Raw genomic sequence first — 22,142 nt, 5'->3', positions numbered from 1 at the left:
TTAAATATAATTAAAAATTAAATTCCCGCCATTTTTTTTTTTAAAAATCATCTTTAAAACTTTTAATATAAAAAGTTTTTGGTTTCATAACACAATTTTTTTAAAAATTAAAATCAGGTACGTAAAATATGTTGAAATCCTTTTGTTTATTATTAGAATATTTAATATTCTCACATAATTGGTCCATTTTTATTTTTTTTTTCCCCGTGTTAAAGAGAACAAATATAAATAAAATACGCCATTGATGAATTATTAATTATTTAATTCTTTTTTTTTAATAATTTCAAGATATTTTTTTATTTATCATAAAATAAATATATACCAGTTTTAAAATAATTTATAAAAAAAAAAAAAAATATTTTAATTTTTTAACAACAATTTATAAATAATTAAAGTAAATAAATAATTTTAAACAATTATATATATATATAAAAAAAAAATTTAACATTAGAGGTATATATATATATATATCATTTTACATACAATAAATAATTATTATTAATAATTTAATAAATTAATTTACAATTATTTTTGATATATTTTTTTTTTAAATTAATTAATTTTATATAATAATTAATAAAAATTAATTAATGTGTATTGCTCTGATATTATATTACATAATAAAAACAAAAGATAAACAATTCAAACACTCTATGAAATTTTATGTCGTGCCCGTTGTTGTTTTTTTTGTCGCAAATTCGTGTAAAATGTCGCAAGCCATTTTCACGTCATTTCTCGTTATGCCCAAAGCTCTTATAACCGCGTCCTGCGTGTAACCCTCGCTCGTTAATTGCGTTATGTAATCCATGTTTAAATTTTCATAAGCAATGTTTCTATCATCACTCTTGTTTTTCATCAATATTTTATTCTTTTCGTTATCCATTCCGAACCTTTCTTCACCCAACGAACATTTACGAAAACAAATATTCGAATCCGACGTCGGAGTCCTCGATGGTGAGGGTAAAGGATGAGTGTGAGAATGAGATGAAACCAAAACCGTGTTTGTGTTCGACATCAACCTGGAATTAATCAAAGTCGAATGATGATGATGATGATGAAGAGGTAGCAAAGTCGAAAATGCTATTTTTGCCGGTGGCGGTATCGGTAATTGATTATTATTGCTCTTTGTATCCAACCTATTATTATTATTATTATTATTAACAATGACTTTTTTAGGTCCTGAACTACAACTACTCTCTGAAACAACAAAAAATATCAATGCAAGTAGTAATCAATAATTTAAATTTATAAACGATACCTAAATCATCATCAAATCAAACATACCTAAAATTGTAACGTTTTCATAATTTGGTTTTTTTTTAGAAATTTGTGAGATTTTGTCGGTTATGGTTTCCATTTTTAAAATCTCCCCATCTGTTGTTGAAGAATTAGTAGTAGAATGTGAAGATGGTACAAGAGTTGTAGGTACGGTTGGTGTAGTTAAATCAAGGCATTGAATAGAATCCATATCTGAGGTTTGAAGAGCATCGTAAGTCGAGTCAGGGACTCCTGTATTAAAAAAACAAAATGGCGACATGTATTCACATATGTAAGTCTCTCTCTCTCTCTCTCTCTCTTTCTCTTTTTTATTGTAAATATAAGTCGTACCTGACGATGGTGACGTGTCACCTGTATATTCCGATACATTTTTATTAAAGCAATGTAATGAAATGGATGCTTCATCAAAATGTACATGTTGTTGTTGTTGTTGTTGTTGTTGTTGATTGGAACTGAAATAAATTTAGAATCAAATTCTAGGTTCCAGTCTTTTCTTCCTGTAGAATAATCAATTTACAAAAAAAATCTATTTAAATAAAATTTTTTATAACTAATTTAAAAATAAAAATAAAAACAAAAGAAAAAACAAAAGAAAAACTTCAAAATGGCTTCTTAAAAACTTTCTAATTCTTACTACTCCATTCGATTAACGATAGCTTGGGAAGGGGGGGGGGGTACCTTGTAATAAAAATAAAAAGAAAAGCAAATTTGGAGGGGGGGAGGGGCACGTGAAATAAAAATATCATTTAAAATCATACCCAGGTAAATTAGTGGGACTTCCTAGCGTTGGCGAAGGCCTTCTCGGGGGCAAAGGTGGAGGAGGAGGTGAATTTGTTAAACCGCTCGATGGTTTTCGTAATAATTGAGGCGATGTTTTCGGTGATATCATCGGACTTTTCCCATCCTAAACAAACAAACAAACAAACAATAATGATAATAACAACAAGAGCTTACTCAAATAATAATAATAATAATAATAATAATTGAAACTTACTTTACAATCTGCGTTATCAGTACGGGGTGATAGAGCTAAAGCTTGTAAACTGCTGTAGTTACAATTCCAAGTGTTTAGATCCTGAAAAAATAAAATAAAAATTCTTCCATTTCCGGTTTGAAACAAAACAAAAATTTATTTATTATTAATTAATAATTTTATTTAAAAAATTTTAATTTTTAACCTTTATTATTATTATTATTAATCGCATTACCTAATTATTTTTTTTGTTTCCTCCTATTTTTTTTTCTAATAAATTTTTTAAATAATTTATTTGAAAAAAAAAGAATTTAAAAAAATTAAAAAACTTATTCGGGGGGAAGGGTGGAGGGGAGGGGGAAACATACAACAAACGCATTAAAAAAAAAAAAAAAAATAACAAAAACAACAAACGGGGGTAACAAGCAAACAACACAAACGTAAAAATTTTAAATTTTTTTATTATTAATTATTATTATTATTAATTAACAACAAACAAACAAACAAGCAGAAAATTGTTTTAACGACGCGTATATCGAACGCACTTTCATAATTTCACTTTATTATTATTATTATTAATACGACCCGTGACGTATTTTCTTTTTTTTTCTCAACACTTTTCCTCTTTATTTAAACCGAAATGCCCGTTCGTTCGTTCGTTCGTTCGGACGAACGTCGCACTTATTATTATTATTATTATTATATAATCAAACAAAGCTAAAAATATATTTTTTCCATGCATTCATAAAAAAAAGGAAGGAAAATAATAATGCGGATAACAACATTTAATTATGCAAAAAAAAAAATAAAATAAAATAAAATAAATAAAAAAATTTTTTTTTCTTTTTTTTCCAATTTTATTATTAATCATTATTATTATTATTATTATTATTAGAAAGAAAATAAAAAAAAAAAACATTATCGATACAAATTATTATTATTATTATTATTATCACATACATATATAAGTACAAAAAGTGATATTTTTGGTTTGAATGGTGTATGCGTCCGTCATGCATAAGCCATTTTACATCCCCGCCGCCGCCGCCATTTTACAAACACACGCACACGCACACATTTAATAAGCCAATACTAAGGAACTGGCAAATAAAGCAAAGGATTAATTACACGACGAATAATAATAATAATAATAATAATAATAATAATAAAAACTATTTACCGTTATTATTATTATTATTACTACCGTCATCGTATCAAAAATTAAAATTAAAAAAAATACACTCAGTGGAATTCAGGTACCAACACATACGCAAAAAAAAATTCGGACAAATGCTTATACATATAAAAAAGAAAATATAATAATAATGATAATAAATAATAAAAAACGCTAAACGTACGACGTGGGGGGATGGAGGGGAGGAAAGGGGGGGGAGGAAGAGGGGTTTCATTCGGGCTCAGTGACATTCGGACGTGTCCGATACCTCTTCGTCATCGTCGAGATCTACCAAAGCGTTCGCCGCTCCCGATCCGGCTCGATGTTGCCTCTTCGGATCGAACGGATCCACGACTATTTGTTCCGTTCCTTTTATTTCGGCTCGGCAAAACGGACAACCTTGACCTTCCGAATCCTGCACGCGTGGAACCAGACCAGAGACGGGGAACGAGAAAGAGAAAGAGAAAAAAAAAAACATCATAATTAATCTAAAGTTACGAAATTCGCACGAAAAAAAAAAAAAAAAATGTTTAAGTGCTCAAGCAAGCACTCGATAAGAAGAAACGCACTCGATTCGCATCGTGCGTGAGTGAGTGCGAGAGTGCGTGAGTGCGTGTACAATCGCTTTTGTTTTGTTTTGAGTCAAAAAATACTTCTACCTGCCACGAGGTTAAACACGGTGTGCAAAGTAAATGTCCGCATGGTTCTATCCTAATATCTTTGTCGTTTTCCGCGCAGATTTTACACAATTGGAATGTGGATCCCATTTCGCAATATAATTCGTATTGCTCTTGCGTCACTTTGATATGATCCTCTGGAGTCGGTTGAACGGCCCACGACAAATCCGGATTCACGTTTCTCCCATCCGGAAAAAGATAACTGAAACAAACGATTCTAATTTGAATTCGAGAGAGAGAAAGAGAGAGAGAGAGAGTGAGTGAGAAAAATAATAATAATGATGAAACAATTTATTTAGTAGTGTGTGAGTGTGTGAGTGCGCACGCGCGTGACGAAGACATTCACTTTGCAAATGTGAAAATTTCAATGACGAGGTAAAAGAAGGAAGGAAGGTGGGTGGGTAGGTGGTGGTGAGACAGACTAATTATTCTTCCATACTCCGGACGATCATGATGATGATGATGATGATGATGATGATGACGTCGACGACTTTAAAAGCTTTTTGCGGAAATGTCTTTCTTCTCTTTTTTTTTTTTTCGCTTTCGAGAATCATTCATTCAATCATTCATTCATTCATTCATTCATTCAAAAAAAGTTGCAACAAGGGATTCGTGTGAAACTTTTCATCATCAAAAAAAAACCCTTGGCGCACGCGCAATGACCTCGTTAATCATTCGTAAAAGAAAAAAAAACTTACAATCCTTCTCTGTATCCGTCTAGCAGAGCCTGACACAGGGATTTGTTTTGCGGTATCGTCTGGAGTATGTCTCCATCTTGCGTGACGTAACCTATGGCCCACTGTCCGAGCCTAGTGCAACTCAGTCGAAACACGTAGCTTCCAGGTTTGTTTATGTATTTTTGCAATCTCGCTTTGACTTCGTCGTAGGTGAGAAAAGCCACGTAACCGGGATGCGTCACGGCTAATATTTGCCAATTCCTTAGCAGCGTCGTCCACGGTTGAAACAGTCTACGAATACCAAAAAAAAAAAAAAAAAAAAAATTACAAAAATGGATAAAACCCCCCCCCCCAAAAAAAAAAAAAAAAAAACAAACGTATGATGATAATATCGCGTGGGAATGGGAAATTTCTAGAAATGAAAATCGAATCCAATCTTCTAACCCCTCCCCCTCCTTTTTTTCTCCAACTTTCACCCCTCGGATCAACCACCCACCTTACTACGTTTCTATTTCCCCCACTTCCACGTGCCACAACCGTGACCGCTTTTCCCTTTGCCCCTTTTTTCATTTCCCCCTCTCCCCCCCCTCCCCCCCCCCCGGTGTGCGTAAACGCATTCATTTTTACATTACCTTGTAAAAACGTCAAATTCAAAATTTGAAATGTAATCGTTACACGACAGATCGATAGTCGATTTGAGTGCCATGGCCTGGAGACCTGATGATATCGGATGAACTTCATTCAAATATTGTCTAAATACTTTCCAAGGAACTAAAGTGCTGGAAAAGAAAAGAAAAGAAAAGAAAAATGAAAAATGAAAATTTAAGAAAAAAAATTAATTTTCCCATCTCCCCCTCTTCCCCTCCCCTCCCTCCTCCCTCCCGTCTAAATTTAAAGTTTAAAAAAATTTTTTTCCCGGTTCGATATTTACGATAAATTTATTAAAAATCTCACGCACACGCACGAACACGCACACACACAACCTTGAAGAAAAAAAAAAAACGTTAAAATAACATTTTTCGACTTCGAGATTCTCTTTCGAAAAAGGTCACGCACAATTTTTTTATTTTGTTCAGGGTAACGCATTTTTTAAAAATAAAAAAAATTTCCGCCATTTTTATTTTTATTTTCTTATTTTTAAAAAATTTAAAAGCGAAGGAAAAAGGAAGAAAGGCAGGCGGCACTCGAATAAACCCACACGGGATAACCTTTCGTGATCCGCCATTTTTTTTTTTTTTTTTTTTTTTTGTTTTAAATAAACACATTCACGATAATCGATAACGATATATCGAATGTAAATCGATTCGATTTCATTTTTAAAAAAAAAAAAATCCCTCCTTTTAACGGTCATTTATTTTAATGAGATTTAAATAAGAGGTTTTCCTTTTCCCTCTTTCCTCCTTCCTCCTTCCACCTCCCCTCCTACCCCTTCCTCTTCCCCCCGCGTTGTTGAAAAATAATTGGTGTGTACACAACATAAAATTTAACGATGATAAAAAAAAAAAAAAAACCGGAAATACTTTAACCGGAAACTGTAACAACTCGAACCGGTAAAAGGGGGGGGTAAAAGAAAACTTTTTATTTTCTTTTCCTTTCATTTCCTTTTCGCAATTATAATCATTCGAAAACGTAGAAAATTTGATTTTTTTTTTGAACCTTTTCGAAAAATAATCGATTGATTTCCGTTTCCTTTTTTCGAATTCGAACAAGAAAAAATAATCAATCGATAAAAAACAAAAAGAAAATTTTCAATAGTAAAGTTAGAAAAGGGTAAAAGCTATAATAAAATTTCATTTACAATAATAAAAAAAAAATCTCGAACAGGAACTGGGTCCTTATACGGGGGGGGAAGGGGGAGACCCGGTTTCCCCAACCTACTCACACTCAACGACCTTCATTTTCCAATTATAAATAAAATTTTTTTTTAAAAAAAAACAATAATAATAATGATGATAATAAATAACTCACGAATTTCGCGAGAAAATTTTCCGTTTTGTAAGAAAAGGACGTGAAAACGAAAAAAATTTTTTTTCGGGGAGGAGAGGGGAGGGGGGAATCCATTGCGCAAAACCGAAACGCCGTAAATTTCATTCACGCTTTTTTTTTCACAAAAAAAAAAAAAAAAAGGAAAACAAATATAAGAGTTCCGGGTTACAATTTCCGGTTTGGAAAAAATGAATGAATGATGATGAATTTGATTTCTTCAGTTTTGTTGGAAAAACGGAAACGGAAACGGATTCGCCCTAATAAAAATTTCCCAACACACAATAAAAAATTGAACAGGAAAATTTTTCACAATCGATTATTTTTAAAAAAATTCAAAAAATAAATTTATTATTATTAATAATAATAATAATAATAATAACTCGTTTCGTCATCATGAGAAAAAAAAAACGGACTTTTCATCATCATCATCATCATCAGCATTTTCGTCACACTCTATTATTATTATTATTATAGTCAAGGTTAATTTTTTTTCTCTCTCTCTCTTTCTCTTACTTTTTTTTATTTTTGAACGAAATTTTTCTTCTAGGAAAATTTCTTTTCATTTTATTTTCCGAACGACTAAAAATCATCATCATCATCATCATAAAGATGAAAAATGAACTGACGCCTTTTCCTTCTTTTCCCGAGGGCAAACAGAAAGAGAGAGAGAGAGAGAGAGAGAGAGAGAGAGAGGATAAAAAAGGTTAAGTTATTAATTTTCCTTTTATGAACCCTTTTAAATTGACAACCGGAAATGAGATCATCATCATCGCCCCGCCGTGAAAAACTTTTTCATTCGAGTTTTTATGAACCGAAAAAAAAAAAAAAAAAAAATTTCCCGGGAAAAACGTGTAAAAAAAAAAAAAAAGAAAAACGTTTACGCGAAAGACGAGCGTGTAAAAATATATATATATATTATTTTTTTAAACGGGGGGGAGGGGAAGGGGGAAAAAAGGTAACTCACGAGATATTAAAAAAAAAATTGGAACGGAAAAGAGGTTAGAGAGAGAGAGAGAAAGAAAATGGGAAAACTGAGAGAGAGATAGAAAATCCAAATGTAAGAAAAGGAAATGAAAAAAAAAAAAAAAAAAAAAAAACATGACATTAACTAAAAATCCTTTTTTCCTTCTCCTCACTCCCCTCCTCCCCTTCCCCTACGCTTTCCTTCCTTCCTCTTCTCTCTCTCTCTCTCTCTGTTTGTGTAAGTTTCCTTCCTTCTCTCATCCTCTCTCTCTCTCTGTGTTTTCTTCTCTCTGCCTCTCTCGCTCTCTCTTTCTCTTCCTTTAACTCCTTACTCCGTTCGTTTTCTCTTCCTTCTCCTTCTCTTTCTCTCTTTTTTTCCCATAGTGCTTTTCTACCAAATTGCTTTTTTAGAAATTTTCAAGTTTTGTGGGTCAAATTGAGTTTGAAAAACCAATAAACCATTTATGAGTCTACTGGCTCAAAGCCAATCCGACACAACTTTCATTCATGTTCTTGACTTTCATTCATAACTTTTTTCATTTCTTTCTTACTTACTTACTTACTTAAACATTTAATTAAATTTTTCTCTCTCTCTCTCTCTCTCTTTCTCTTTCCCCTTCCTTTTTTTCTCGTACGTACATTAACATTTAATTAATAAATAAAAAAAAAAGAAAAGAGAAAAGTTTAATGGGAATATTATTATTATTTTTTTGTTGCGCACGCCCACACTCACACATTTTACCTTTAACCTTTTTCTTTTTGTTTTTCACGTTTGATAAAAGGTTACAGATACAGCAAGGAAAAGCCGCCACCTACAATTTTCCTCCTTGTTATTATTATTATTATCATTATTATTATTCATATTTCGTGAAAAAATTTTCAGGTGCGTAAAATCCCAGGAAAAATTACAAAAAATTTTCATTTCGTTTCGTTTCTTTTTTGTTTTTTCCCTGTGACGTAATATCCTCGTCATCATTGATTTCGAAACGATGATGATGATGATGATGATGATGATGACGACGATGATAATAATAATAATAATTATTTTCATTCCGTTCTCACGTTTTTTTTTTTTTTTTTTTTTTGCATTGTTTTCATCACAGAAGCAGACAAAAAAATTTATTTATTTATTTTTTTTCCATCCATCCATTCATTCATTCATTCATTTATTCATTCCGCGAAAACATTTTAGGGAATTATTAACGTAAATTTCACTTTGATAATTAATTAATTTTTCAAAATAATAATAATAATAATAATAATAATAATAATAATAATAATAATAATAATAATAATAATAATAATAATAATAATAATAGATTTACTTCGGCCATTTTGCTTTCTCCTCGTCTTCCTTTCCTTTTACGTCGGATATTGTGTTAGCGATTACTTTTAATTTTTCTCCCATAATTTTCCTTCCCCTTCCGAGAGGTCCCCTCCCCTCTCCCTCCCCCTCTTCCCACACATTTTTAAACATTAAGCAAACTCGTCGTTTTTTTTTACAAAACATCGCATACAATGTTTTCGTAATAAATAAATAAATAAAAAAAAAAAAATTTTTTTCTTAATGGCGTGGCATTGAGTAATTTTTCAGGTTGGCCAATCATACACATAACCGGCATATTCACTTTTCTTATCATCATTATCATCATTCACTTGCTTTAAATTAATATTTATCTATATTATTATACCTCTCTCTCTCTCTCTCTCTCTCTCTCTCTCTCTCTCTTCCGCCATTTTTCACACGCTTTTTTATTAACGTGTCATAACATCGTTTACTGCCACGAATCGTTAAGTGTAAACATTTTCCTTACGAAAAATCGACCAACGTGTAAATCACGTCGTGGCACAAGAAAATTTTTTCCATCTTTCGATACGAAAAACGATATTTAAACAAAATCGAAATTCGGGATCACGTAAACGAAACAAAACAAAAAAAAAAAAAAGCCGAAAAATAAAAAAAAAAAAAAAAAAAAAACGTTTTGCTTTTCGATTTTCTTTTCCGGATCAATAAATATCATCCGCGGCTAAATCCGTGAAAAAAAAAAAAAAAAAAAAAATTTTCACGACTTCGTGCCACGATTTTTTTTTTTTTGATTAAGCGGTTATAATAAAAAGAACAACAACAACAACAACGACAACCAGCAATAAATCTAATTTAAAAAATTTTTCATTAATTTTTTTGTAAATAAACAAATTTTCATTCATTCATTCTCAAAAAATTTTTTGGAAAATGAAAATTCGATTTTCTTTTTTTTCTTTTTTTTTGCAAATTAAAAAACGTTCACGCAAAGGAAAAAATGAAAATGAAAAAAGGAGAAGGAAGAGAAAAGAGAATGGTGCAAAAAACAGAAAAAATAATAAAATGGAAACGAGTGTGAACTTTGACATTTTCGTTTGTTCGTTTGTTCGTTACAAAAAAAAAATCCCTCTCGTAAGGTCATTATCGATTGAAAAAAAAACGTTTTTTTAAATTTTATTTTTATATAATCGGCTCGAAAGACATTATTCGAGTATCTATTTCTCCCCCTTTTCCCCTCCTTTCGATTATTTCAAGTGCATCATCAAACGACGAAATGGGGGGAGGGGGAAAGGGGATGGAAAAGGGGGATGAAAAAAATCAATGCAAATAAAATTTCATCCGGGTACAGAGCAACGCGAAAGAAAAAAAAAAAAAAAGAAAACGGAAAACTCTTTTCATTTCATTTTTTTTCTTCGACTCCCCACCCCTCCCCTCCCCTCTCCCACTCCTCTCTTCACCCTAATATATATAAACACGATAATTATTATTATTTTTAATGAAAAAATTACGAATGTGCGTGCGTGCGTGTGCGTGTGAACTGTTTTGACTCGTTTTAATGACCGAAATGATTTGAAACGAAATGCGATCCGCACGCACGCCCGGCGAGCGGAGAGGGGGGGCGGGGGCGGGGAAAAAAGACTCCAATTAAATTGATTTAAATCTAGAAATGTTTAGCCAATGCGATTGCGACCCCCGGCATCCCACGCAAAAACAAAAAAAAAAAAAAAAAAAAAAAACAAAACAAAAACAAAAATAAACGTCATCAAACTAAAAATTCAAAAAAAAAAAAAAAAATTATTTATTTATTTATTTATATATATAAATAAATTTTTGGGTTTTAAACCCAATCGTAAATCATTCGAATTAACTAAATCTTTATTGCCGCTCCCACCCCTATCCCCATTCCCACCACCACCGCCCCTCCCAATCCACCACGTTGAAAAAATTTCGCATTTTCTGTAAACATCACAACATCATCGGAAAATTTCAAGTTTTTTTGTAAGAAAAAATTAAGCTATCCTTCCACGAATCGAACGAACGATAAAAATACAAGAAAGAAAAACATGTTTACGAAGATAAGAGGGCAAAGAGAGAGAAAGAGAGGGGGGGGAGGGAAAGAGAGAGATGATAAAGAAGTTAAACGAAAAACAAAACCCCCATAAAACAAATATTAATTTAAACTCGAAATTTGAAAGCTCCCTTTTTGAAAATCAACAAAAAGGTTTAGGGAGAAAGAGAAAGGAAGGAAGAAGAAGAAGAAGGAAAAAAGAAATCAGCCCCTCCCCATAAAATTATTTCTCTTTGCCTTATACATCCCATGTAAATATTTTCATTTTTTATATTAAATAATTTCATTTTGAAAAAATAAAGAAATTCAATTCGAGTATAACCGATATAAATTTTTCCAATTTATTATTTGACTTTCTTCCCCCACCTTACCCCCCCACCCCCTCTCATTCTTTTCAAACATCTTCGTTTAAATCACATTTTAATAAATTTTATTAACAAAAAAAAATTTTTTTTCTTCCCTCCATTTTCTCATTTTGAGAAAATTTCTCTTTCTTTCTTTCTTTCTTTTTCCCCTCCCACCCCCGCCCCCAGCTTTTTCAACTTTTCTTCTTCTTTTTTGCAAAAAAGTAAAAGAATGTACGAAGGAGGGGATATCAAAAGAATTAAAAAACAAAAAAAAAAGTTAAAATTAAATAAAAATTTTAAAAATTTTAAAAACAAAAAAAAAACCCTTTCGCGAAAGTTGTATAAGTTGTGGGGGGAAGGGGGGGCAAAACAAAAGAAAAACAATGGGAAAAGAAAAAAAAAAGGAAAAAAAGGAAAATCGGAAAATGGGAAAAGTAAAAAAAAAAAAAAATTCTTGAAATTTTCATTCATTGAAACATTTTAAGTCTCTCTCTCTCTCTCTCTCTCTCTCTCTCTCTCTCTCTCTCTCTCTCTCTCTCTCTCTCTCCCATTTTTCTCTCTCTCTCTATTTCTCTCCCTCTCTCTCTCTCTCTTTTCAATATTCGATGCACACAAGTTACTTTTCTTTTTCTTTTTTCTTTAAAGGGTTTTCCGATTTGAAAACTTTTACAAATCATGTCATATCGTTACGAATTAATTTTCTTTTTAAATTCGATTTCTTCTTGAAAAAAAAAAGTAAAAACAAGGATATCGATTAAATTTCTTCCCTCTCCTCTCCCCTTCCCCCTCCAAAAAAAACCCTAAATTCTTACGACTTTTCTCGTAAAAATAATAATAATAATAATAAAATACGCAAAGTTCGTTAAATTATTGCAAAAAAAAAAAAAAAAAAAAATTAAAACATTATCATGAGAAATATGCCTGAAAAATAATAATAGTAATAATAATAATGATAATGATAATAATAATAATAATAATAATAATAATAATAATAATAATAATAATAATAATAATATTAATAATAATAATAAACTTATATATATATATAATAGCCGAAGGCGTCGTAAACTCCCATGAAATTCCATACAAGGTTTTTTTTTTCTTTCTTTCTTTCTTTCTTTTTCTTTTCTTTCTCTCTCTCTCTCACTCTCTCCCCGGGTTATTATTACTTTTTAAATGAGTGAGTGAGAAAGAGAGAGAGAGAGAGAGAGAGAGAGAGAGAGATGGAAAAAAAAGAAAGGTTATTATTAAAATAAAAGCAGAATAAAAGCAGAATGAAAAAAAAAAAAAAACGATCGAGGAAAGATCCACGCCTTCATTACAAAATTAAACCGTGAAATTAATTAGAATTACTTTTTAACACGTAACGCATATTTATATATATAACAATAACGTATGACACCACCAAAAATCTAAAGTGAAGACTTCAAAGTCATTTTCTAGGAGACCGTGAGTGTGTGTGTGAGAGAGAGAGAGAGAGAGAGAGAGAGAGAGAAAGAGAGAGAAAGAAACAGAGAGAGAAAGAGAGAGAGAGATAAAGACCTTTAATGAATCAAAGATCGTAAAAATAAAAAAGAATACGAGCGAAATATTTTACTACGTCGCACAACACCCGAATTATTTTTTTTCCAGGCATGCATGTCAAAAGAAAAAACGCGTAATTTTATAACCCGCATGGGAAAACCCCCCCCCCCCCGTAATCCCCTCCCCTCCCCGTAAAAAAAAAAAAGAAAAATTAGAATGAGGATAACAACGATGTGAAGAAATACTTCATTTCAAAATCCTTGACCTACACGAATCAATATATATATAAAAAAAAAAAATTAGGAAAATAACACGCAAGCCGAATCGTATTATTATCATTATCATTATCATTATTATTATTATCATCATTAATAAAAGCTTTTATGGACGTACCATTAAAAAAGAAAAAATTATTTTCCAGCGAGAAAAAAAAAAAAAAGAATGAAAGATGACAACAATTACAACAAGAAACGTCTTCATTTATTCATTATTTATTCATTTATTCTTTTTTTTTTTTTTTTTGCTTTCCTTCTGCTTTACGAACCCCCTCCCCCTATTTTCCTTCCTTTTCACCCCATCTCCCTTCCCCTCCCCCCACACCCACCCTACCCAATATTCTTTAATAATTTCTTCAACGTTTCATTTTTCCATTTTTTTTTTCTCCCCCCATTTTTTTCTTTCATTTTTCTTCTTATTCTTCTTCTTCATTCTCAACTCCCTCCCCCCTCCCTCCATCTCATTAAATATAATTAAATGAATTTATTATTATTATTATTATTTATTTTTTTTTCGGTTAATAATTAAAAATTTTAATCAGCTCACATTTAAATGTAAAAAACGTTGGAATTTTAATAAAATTTAAAATTAATTTTTTTTTTCTTCTTTTGCATTTCATTAACACGGATTCTTTTAAAAAGATTTCATTTCGACATTTTATTTATTTATTTTAATTATTTATTATTATTATTATTATTATTATTATCATCTTTCATTTTTTTTTTTCGTAATTTCCTTTTTTTAACAAAACCTGATGGAACACCAAACTGGAGCTGGAACTGGAACTGGTGATGGTGGTACTCGTGAATCAAAAAACTTTTTTTTATATAAAAATTTCCTTGAAAAAAAAAACAAAGTCGATTTCTTTCCCCCCCCCTTTCTTGAAAATTTTTAAAACTTTTTCAAACGGGGATCAATTCAAACTTAAACCCCCTACTCTCCCCCTATAAAAAGGAAACGAGTGAAACAATGTGAGGATAACGTAAAGTTTAAAGAAGAATACGGGTTGAATAATAATGATAATGATAAAATTCACTCTTTCCCCTCTCTCTCTCTCTCTCTCTCGTCTCCCCCCCCCCAAAATGAAAACGCGTTATAGATTTCGCAACTTTTTTTTTTTTTTGCCCTTTTTTCTTCCTTTTCATCCTTTCAATCTTTTAAAAACCCTTAAAATCCTTAAATATTCAAAAAAAAAAACGAAGGAACGAACGAACGAATGATGACGAAACAAACCGAACCTGAATTATTATTTTGAATTAAGAGAATTCATTACACGCGATGGCGTGTGAATGATATTTAAAAATACGTCACAACTGGTATATTTCCGGTTGAAAAAATTAATCGGATATTATGTCACGTCCCTATAATATATATACGTCGCGGTCTCTCTTCCTTCTCCCCCCTCCTCCCTCCCCCTCTCTTTCCCCTCAAACGAACCGTATCCCGTAGTAGACCTTTCACGATTATAAACCATTATTTGCGTTTGTTCTCATTATTTTAGTCAACGCACCAGAACTGTTAAATTTTTCCCAACCGCCCCCCCCCCGCCATCCTCCTCTTTATTCTTTCAGGTCATTGCCATTTCTTTTTTTTATTCGATTTTGAATTTTCCAAACTTTTTAATAACGTTCGTAAAATCGAAAATTTAAAATAATCATTAAAAGACAAATCGAAAAAAACAAAAAACGCGACGACGAGTACGATGATGACGATGTTGATGACAGTAAAGCCAACAAACAAACAAACAAACAACCAAACAAACACGTCTGTCTCTACATGACAACCGACACGAAATCACATCGAATTTTATATCAGTTTTTTAGTCATTTAAAAGTAACAACTAAACGTTCTTGGCTGGCTTCTTATCACATCGTTCGGCCTTATTCCTCCTCCTCCTCCTCCCTTCCAATTATTAACACGTAACTTTAAATAATAATAATAATAATAATAATAATAATAATAATAATTTTGTATTCTTTTTTCAATTCATAAATAACGTCAAATTCCCAATTTCGAACCCCAACGGATAACACGTAAGACCGACATTAAACGATTCAAATTCGCCGGCACCGCAACGTCTCAAACTTTTCAATTATGACGTCATACTAGTTATTTTATTAATTAATTAATTAATTACGAAAACTAAAAAACAATTATTATTATTATTATATTAATTTATATATCGTATTACAATCGAATCGCGCGAAACAAATCAACAAAACAATTATTACGTTCATTTTCAATGAATTCATACAAAACAGAAAAAAAAAAAACAACACAAAAAATCGTTAATGACGTCATTTTTCACATTTTCTCACAAAGAACTTTCCAGAATAAATATAATTAAAAAAAAAAAAAGTAAACGAAAATGGAGGACTAAAAATTTTCTAAAGTCTAAAATCCAGAAAAAAAAAATCTAAAAACGAAAAAGGCAAAGTTCAAATTAAAAAAAAAAAAAAAAAAAATATACGAATGATTGATTCTGCCATTCAATATAAAAACGCGTATTGAATTTTAAAGTAATAATAATAATAATAATGATGATGATAATAATAATGATAATAGACAAATAACGGCAAAGCCAAATAAGATTTCTATTGAGATTTCTTTTTTTTTTTTTTTTTTTTTTTTCTTTCTTTCATTCGATTTTTTCAAATAAGTTTTATTAATAAAATTCAATCTTCTTTTTTTTTATTTTTATTATAAATAATAATAAAATGATAATAATGATGAGGATAATAATAATCATCATCAATTCTAACCGTTAGAAATGCAAACTTATTTAATTTCGAAATAAAAAATAAATATATAACAATAAAAAAAAAAAAAAAATGAAATAAAATAAAGATTTCAAAAAACTTTTCCCACTTTTTCCACTTTTCCATTTTTCTTTTTTTTTTTTTTTGCTTGCTTCGTAATTCAGCTTTCATTCAAAAAAAGAAAAGTAATCAAAAAAAAAAAAAAAAAAAAAAAAAAAAAACATTTTCTAAGCAATTATACTAAAAGTTCACACACACACACACACTCTCTCTCTTTCTTTCTCTCTTTGTCTCTCTTTCTTTCTCTCTTTCTCTCTCTCTATTTTTCTCTTTCTTCCTGTCTTTCTCTCTCTTTCCTTCTTTCTTTGTCTCTCTTTCTTTCTCTCTTTCTTCCTGTCTATCTCTTTCTTTCTCTCTCTCTCTCTTTCTTTCTCTCTTCCTCTCTCTCTATTTCTCTCTTTCTTTCTCTCTTTCTTTCTCTCTTTCTTTCTCTATTTCTCTCTCTCACTCTCTCTCTTTTTCTCTCTATTTCTCTCTTTCTCTCTCTATTTCTCTCTTTCTCTCCCTCTATTTCTCCCTTTCTCTTTCTATTTCTCCCTGTACGTGACAGAATATAAAAGAATTTTCATTCATCAATTGAAAAACGATTCAACATCAGGTGTGTGTGAGAGAGAGAGAGAGAAAAAAAAAACACTCTTTAATATGAAATTTAACTAATTCGATCGGGGAAAAATAGTAATAATAATAATAATAACAACTAACTAAATTGTTTCAAACGCGTTACAGTTTTTGAGAGTGTGCCCCGGCCCCTGACAAGAACGAAACCAACGAGAAAAATTTTATTTGAATGAACAAATCAAAACAAATCGCTGGGAAAAAAAATAGGTTGGAAAATCCGCGCCATGACAGGTTCGCAAGTCTCTCATCTTCTCTCTCTCTCTCTCAAAAAAAAAAATGAACGAATAATAAATTTCAACGAGTTGTATGCGCGTTTGTGTGAGTGCGTTCACACACTAAATGCATATGCTTTTTCGCGGTCAAATTGACGAGTATGTGCGTGTGTGCGTGTGCGTACACAATCGTGGAATCGATACCTTTTAGTACCTTAAAAATCCAAAACACGTCATATTAATATGCGGATATAAATGAAACGAAAACGTTTACGTGATCGGTAAAAGTGTCGTGCCTCCTCCTTTCCTCCATAATAAATATTTTTTTTTATTTTTTTATTCTTTTTCGTACCTCGTTTACATCATCATCATCATTATTCTCAACTTTTTTAAAATTCATTTTTGCAAGTTTTTTTTCGAAAGATTACGATTTCCGGTACTGTGACAGATTCAAAATTAAATTTCCTTTTACATAATGGCGGGCGCGAGCGCACGTGTGTGACAGGATAACCGAACCTTTGTTTTCGATCAGTACCGTAAAAAAATTTCTCTTCCTATTTTGTTACATAGTAATCCTTTTCTTAAGTCTTAATTATTATTATTATTATTATTATCACGAGTGTTAAAAAAAATAAACGACAAATAATAATAATAATAATAATAATGAACCGGAACCGGTGTTTCATTAAATGATGATACCGCAGGAAAACAAATTTTTTTTTTTTCTACTACTACTTTATATATATCTAGAACAGGAAGACCCCGACCGGAAAACGTATATTATTATTATGATTATTATTAGGAAGAACAAGGAAAGAGGGGGATCGTCGTAAAGGAAATGATATTCCAGAGAGGAAGAGGGAGGAAGGGGAACGGGGGGGGGATTTGCGAGACTACACAAAATAAAAGTGTTTTTTTTAACATCCGAAATGTGTGTGCGAAAAGTAAAACGGAAACAAATTGGCAATTTTTAATTTAATAAAAAAAAAAAAAAAAATTAAATGGCGGGCGTGGTTTGTGTGGTTTATATAGAAAAACTTACTAGAACGTTGCAAAATAAAAAAACAAAAAACTTTGCCAAAAAAAAAAAAAAAAGCTTGCATGTAAATTAATGAAGCAGAAAAAAAAAAAAAAAAAAATTATTTGATCACGCGAACGATGTGTTACTATAACCACACGAAGGAAGGTCGTCGTCATATATTTTTCCCCCCCCTCCCGCCCCCGCCTCCCTCGTTCATTCATTTCATTCAGTCGCAAAACTTTTTCATTTTCATTTTTCATTTTTCTTTAATATTTTACAATTCGTTATGTTAATCGAAGTAAGGAAATTTGCGTGTGAAAAGTGCGTGAGTGCGTGTGCGGATGATTCCATTCGTTTATTATCATAAGAGCTTTCATCCTCTTGAAAAATTAATTTTAATCGGTATTTACACACGAATTTTAACAAACCCACCTTAACGCCCCTCCCCCCTCACACCCATCCACCCCCCCCGTTTTTCCCACGAGCCGCAAACTTTCGATAATAATAATAATAATAATAATTTAATATATAATGTTAATAACCATTTTCCCTACGAAAAGTCGTAAGCCAACCCTAAAATAAGTTTAATAATACGTATAATTAATTAATTAATTTGAAAGATATTTTTAACGGTTACGGTTTTAATGAAAAATTATTATTATTATTATTATTACTTAGAGTATGCGTCGACGCACCCTCCCCTCCCCCCACGAGTGTAATAACGGAAAAATAATTTTTAACCCTTTTTGTTACTAAAAAAAAAAAAAAAAAAAATTCCCCTGCACAACAATAACCTTCAAGTTTAATAATTCAAATACAATCACGACGACGATAATAATAATAATGATGATAATGATGATGATGATGATGATGATCATATAAAGGTTCGTATTTGTCTCTTTTTTTTTTTTTTTTAAACGAAATGAAATAGTTTTAAAAAAAAAAAAAAAAATTAGAAACGATTAGTCCTACAACAAAAATAAAAACAGTTGATAGAGGAGACAGAGAGAGAGAGAGAGAGAGAGAGACAAAAAGAGAGAGAGAGAGAGAGAGAGAGAGAGAGAGAGAGAGAGAGAGAGAGAGAAAACGACTCCCTATTTAGACTAAACATAAACGAAAAAAAAGAAAAAAAAAAGGCAATAAATAAATTTTTTAGAAAGGAATAACTAACTAACTAACGACTGACTCCGTTCGAAAAATTGTATTTATAATAAATAAAAAAAAAAAAAAAAAAATATTATATGAAAAAACGATAAAATAGTTTTTTTTTTTTTTTTTTTTTTTTTTTTTCATTTTTAGATTAGTAGTACTAAAAGTGGTTCACGAAATTTCGTGTCTTGATTATTATTATTATTATTATTATTATTATTATTATTATTTAAATTCTTTCAATAAGAAAGATTTATGAGAGAGAGAGAGAAATTAAAGAAAATCCATTTTCTCTCATTTTTCTTTCCTCTTCTCTTCTCTTTTTTTTTAAATGCAAACAAACGTTTTGAAAAATTAGGGAGGGGGAGGGGAGGAAGGGGAGGGAACAACCACAACAACAACAAGTCTTTCAAAATTATAAAAAAAAAATTCATTATTAAAAACTTTTTTGAATTGAATCGAAAGGTTTCGAATAAATTTTTTTTTTTTTTTTGTAATGAGGAAAAATGAGGAAATTTTCAATTAAAAATGGAAAATGAAGGGAGAGAGGGGAAGGAGAGGGGCAAGGGAGGGAAGGAGTTAATGAATTTAATACATATATACGAGTCATATCGTTTTCATTATTCAAACATTTCTTTTCCCTTTTTTTTTTTTTTGAAATTTTTTCTCCGCCACTTTCGAAATTTTTATGAAACGAATTCGAAAAACAAAACCCACGAAATAAACGACGTTTATGATTGAATTCATAACAGAATTTCCTCTCTCTCTCTCTCTCTTTTTTTTTTCATAAAATAAAATTCATAACTTATTGTAAATATTTACTCATTTAAAAATCTATTGCAAAAGAAGCTAAGAAAACAAACAAATATGAAAAATTGTAATTCACAATTAAAAAAAAAAAAAAAAAAAAAACAAACTCATTTTTCTTATTCATTTTTTTTTTTTTTTTTTTTTTGATATAAAATAAATTTTAAAATGCATGAATGAAAAAAAAAAAAAATTCACTCAACTTTCAACAAAAGCATATATATATATTTTGTTTATAAATAGTTTCAATCAATTAATGATATCACATCCTGTGATTCCATTTAAAGCTCTTTTTTAAACGCAATTTAATTATTTTTGCATGTTATAAACAGAATTTTTAATTGAGACGTTAAATAAAAACTTTTTATATTATTTATACCACGTAATGGTGTGTACGCACACGCACACACACACACACACACACACAAAACACACATACAACATTCGATATTTTTTAAAAACATTTACAAAATTTTCTTTTTTATCGAAAACTTTCTTTTTATCATTATATGTAAAGAGTTGAGTTGAAAAGGGTTTTCCTTTCTTTCCTTTTCCTTTTTTTTTTTTGGGGGGGGAGGGGGGAAAGAATAACACTTAACATTTTATTATATCGAACAACAACAAAAGACTTCATTTTCTCGAACTCGAATTTAATTGGTGGTAAGTTTTTTTTTTTTTTTTTTTTTTTTTTTTAATATAAACAAAATCATTTATTTGAACAAAAATTTGATGATGATAATAATAATAATTTTATGTATGTAAGTGACAAGTTGAATTTAAAAAAAAATGTAAGCATTTTTCTGAAAATTATCTTGAAAAAATATTGTTAATCGATTGATTTCGACAAACTCATTAAAAAGAAAAAAAATAAATTTAACAGAAGGAGGAGGGGAGAGTGTTTTGTGATAATTTTTGATAATTTTTACAAATCTCAATTTTTTAAAACTTTAAAATAAAATATTACATACAGAGTTCACAAAACTAATAAAATTAAGCATTTGGGTTGACACAATGATATGAGCACCCACTTAAAAATTTAGCCCACATTCTCGAAAGAAATTTTTTATATGTAAATGTATTTTTAAACTTGTAAATCGTTAGCTTTCAGATAAATAATTAAAACGATATGATGTATTTTAATGAAATTATTGAAAAGTATTTTGAGGTCTCTTACCTGTTGCCGAAATTACTTTTCCAAAATTCAGCTGCATCACTTTTAGTGATTCTAAATTGATCACCAGCGAAAAGCCCATTGGGAAAAATTGCTTTAAGCTCGCTAAGCATATGACTAAAAACTAAACTTAATTTAGTCAAATTTCTTCTATAATGTGAATTTTCATCAAACATTTTTTCCTTTCCTTCTTTAAATAGTTTAATAGCTTGCTTGCACTTTCTCATTAAATTAACGATAAATACATTAAAGTGTTCATTGCTATGTAAAACAGTCATTTTATCTTCGTATTTTGTATAAATTAATCTCAGTCTTTGATAAGTGTCTGGCAATATATCCAATATAAATGGTGGTGAATTTTTTAAATTCATTTTTTGGTGCTGACATAATTTAACTACTTTATCCATTAGTTTCCACGTTTTATCTAATGTTCTTTTATCTGTTGCTACTTTTGGCGGAGCCATTGCCTCGGCAAAGGCTCCATGAAGTTTTGAAAATATCGAAGTTATATTTTTATGTTGAGCGGGACGAGTCCTACTGTTCGCCGCCATCATGAAAGATACATATTCTTAACGTAACGAAAAAAAACACTTTTAATACCACTTTCGAATTTTTTTTTTTTTTTTTTTACGAATAAAACATAACTGATTCGTTATTTCGGTTATTGAATTTTTTTTTCTAATGTAACTATAAGTTTAATCAATCATGACTTAAATAAGATAAAAAAAAATCTCAAGTATTTGTAAATTATAACACCCACTGTTGCTCGAAAACCGCATCATGCACTTTATTTATTCCCGTTTAAAATTCAAACGTAATTTTTTTCAAAATTCTGCTAAAGAATTATGTCTTACTTTAAATATGTATTTAAATCCGAATATAATTATTTTACTCGAATACTTCTCGGTCATAAAATCACGACTGATGTCTACTAGGTAGATTTATTAAAGTTCACAATTTTAAGATAATGGTGGCTACATTGAAAATTTTAATTCAAAAAAAAAGTTAACGAGTGCGCCACCGTCAATACTTATAAATTTTTTTTTTTTTTGGCGACATTTACGGTAATAATTTTCAATAACGGAATTTACAAAAACGA

At 30.2% G+C, this 22,142-nt stretch overlaps 2 protein-coding genes across 2 annotated transcripts; both read right to left on the bottom strand.

Moving 5' to 3' along the window:
• Positions 1 to 661: 661 nt before the first annotated feature.
• On the bottom strand, positions 662 to 2,802 carry Phum_PHUM394560 (cbl-D, putative; the record flags this gene model as incomplete). The annotated part of the gene is made up of 6 exons (XM_002428581.1): positions 662 to 1,136; positions 1,281 to 1,509; positions 1,609 to 1,730; positions 2,037 to 2,182; positions 2,273 to 2,353; positions 2,797 to 2,802. 6 exons carry the CDS (start codon positions 2,800 to 2,802, stop codon positions 662 to 664), a joined length of 1,059 nt encoding a protein of 352 aa, XP_002428626.1.
• Positions 2,803 to 3,666: 864 nt separating this feature from the next.
• Positions 3,667 to 21,597, bottom strand: Phum_PHUM394550 (E3 ubiquitin-protein ligase CBL, putative; the record flags this gene model as incomplete). The annotated part of the gene is made up of 5 exons (XM_002428580.1): positions 3,667 to 3,840; positions 4,079 to 4,304; positions 4,801 to 5,070; positions 5,412 to 5,558; positions 21,047 to 21,597. 5 exons carry the CDS (start codon positions 21,595 to 21,597, stop codon positions 3,667 to 3,669), a joined length of 1,368 nt encoding a protein of 455 aa, XP_002428625.1.
• Positions 21,598 to 22,142: the final 545 nt, after the last annotated feature.

This window comes from Pediculus humanus, genomic scaffold (assembly GCF_000006295.1).
Source record: "Pediculus humanus corporis 1103172107888 genomic scaffold, whole genome shotgun sequence".
NCBI classification, from domain to species: domain Eukaryota; kingdom Metazoa; phylum Arthropoda; class Insecta; order Psocodea; family Pediculidae; genus Pediculus; species Pediculus humanus.
This window is presented reverse-complemented; position numbering and strand designations above follow the sequence as displayed.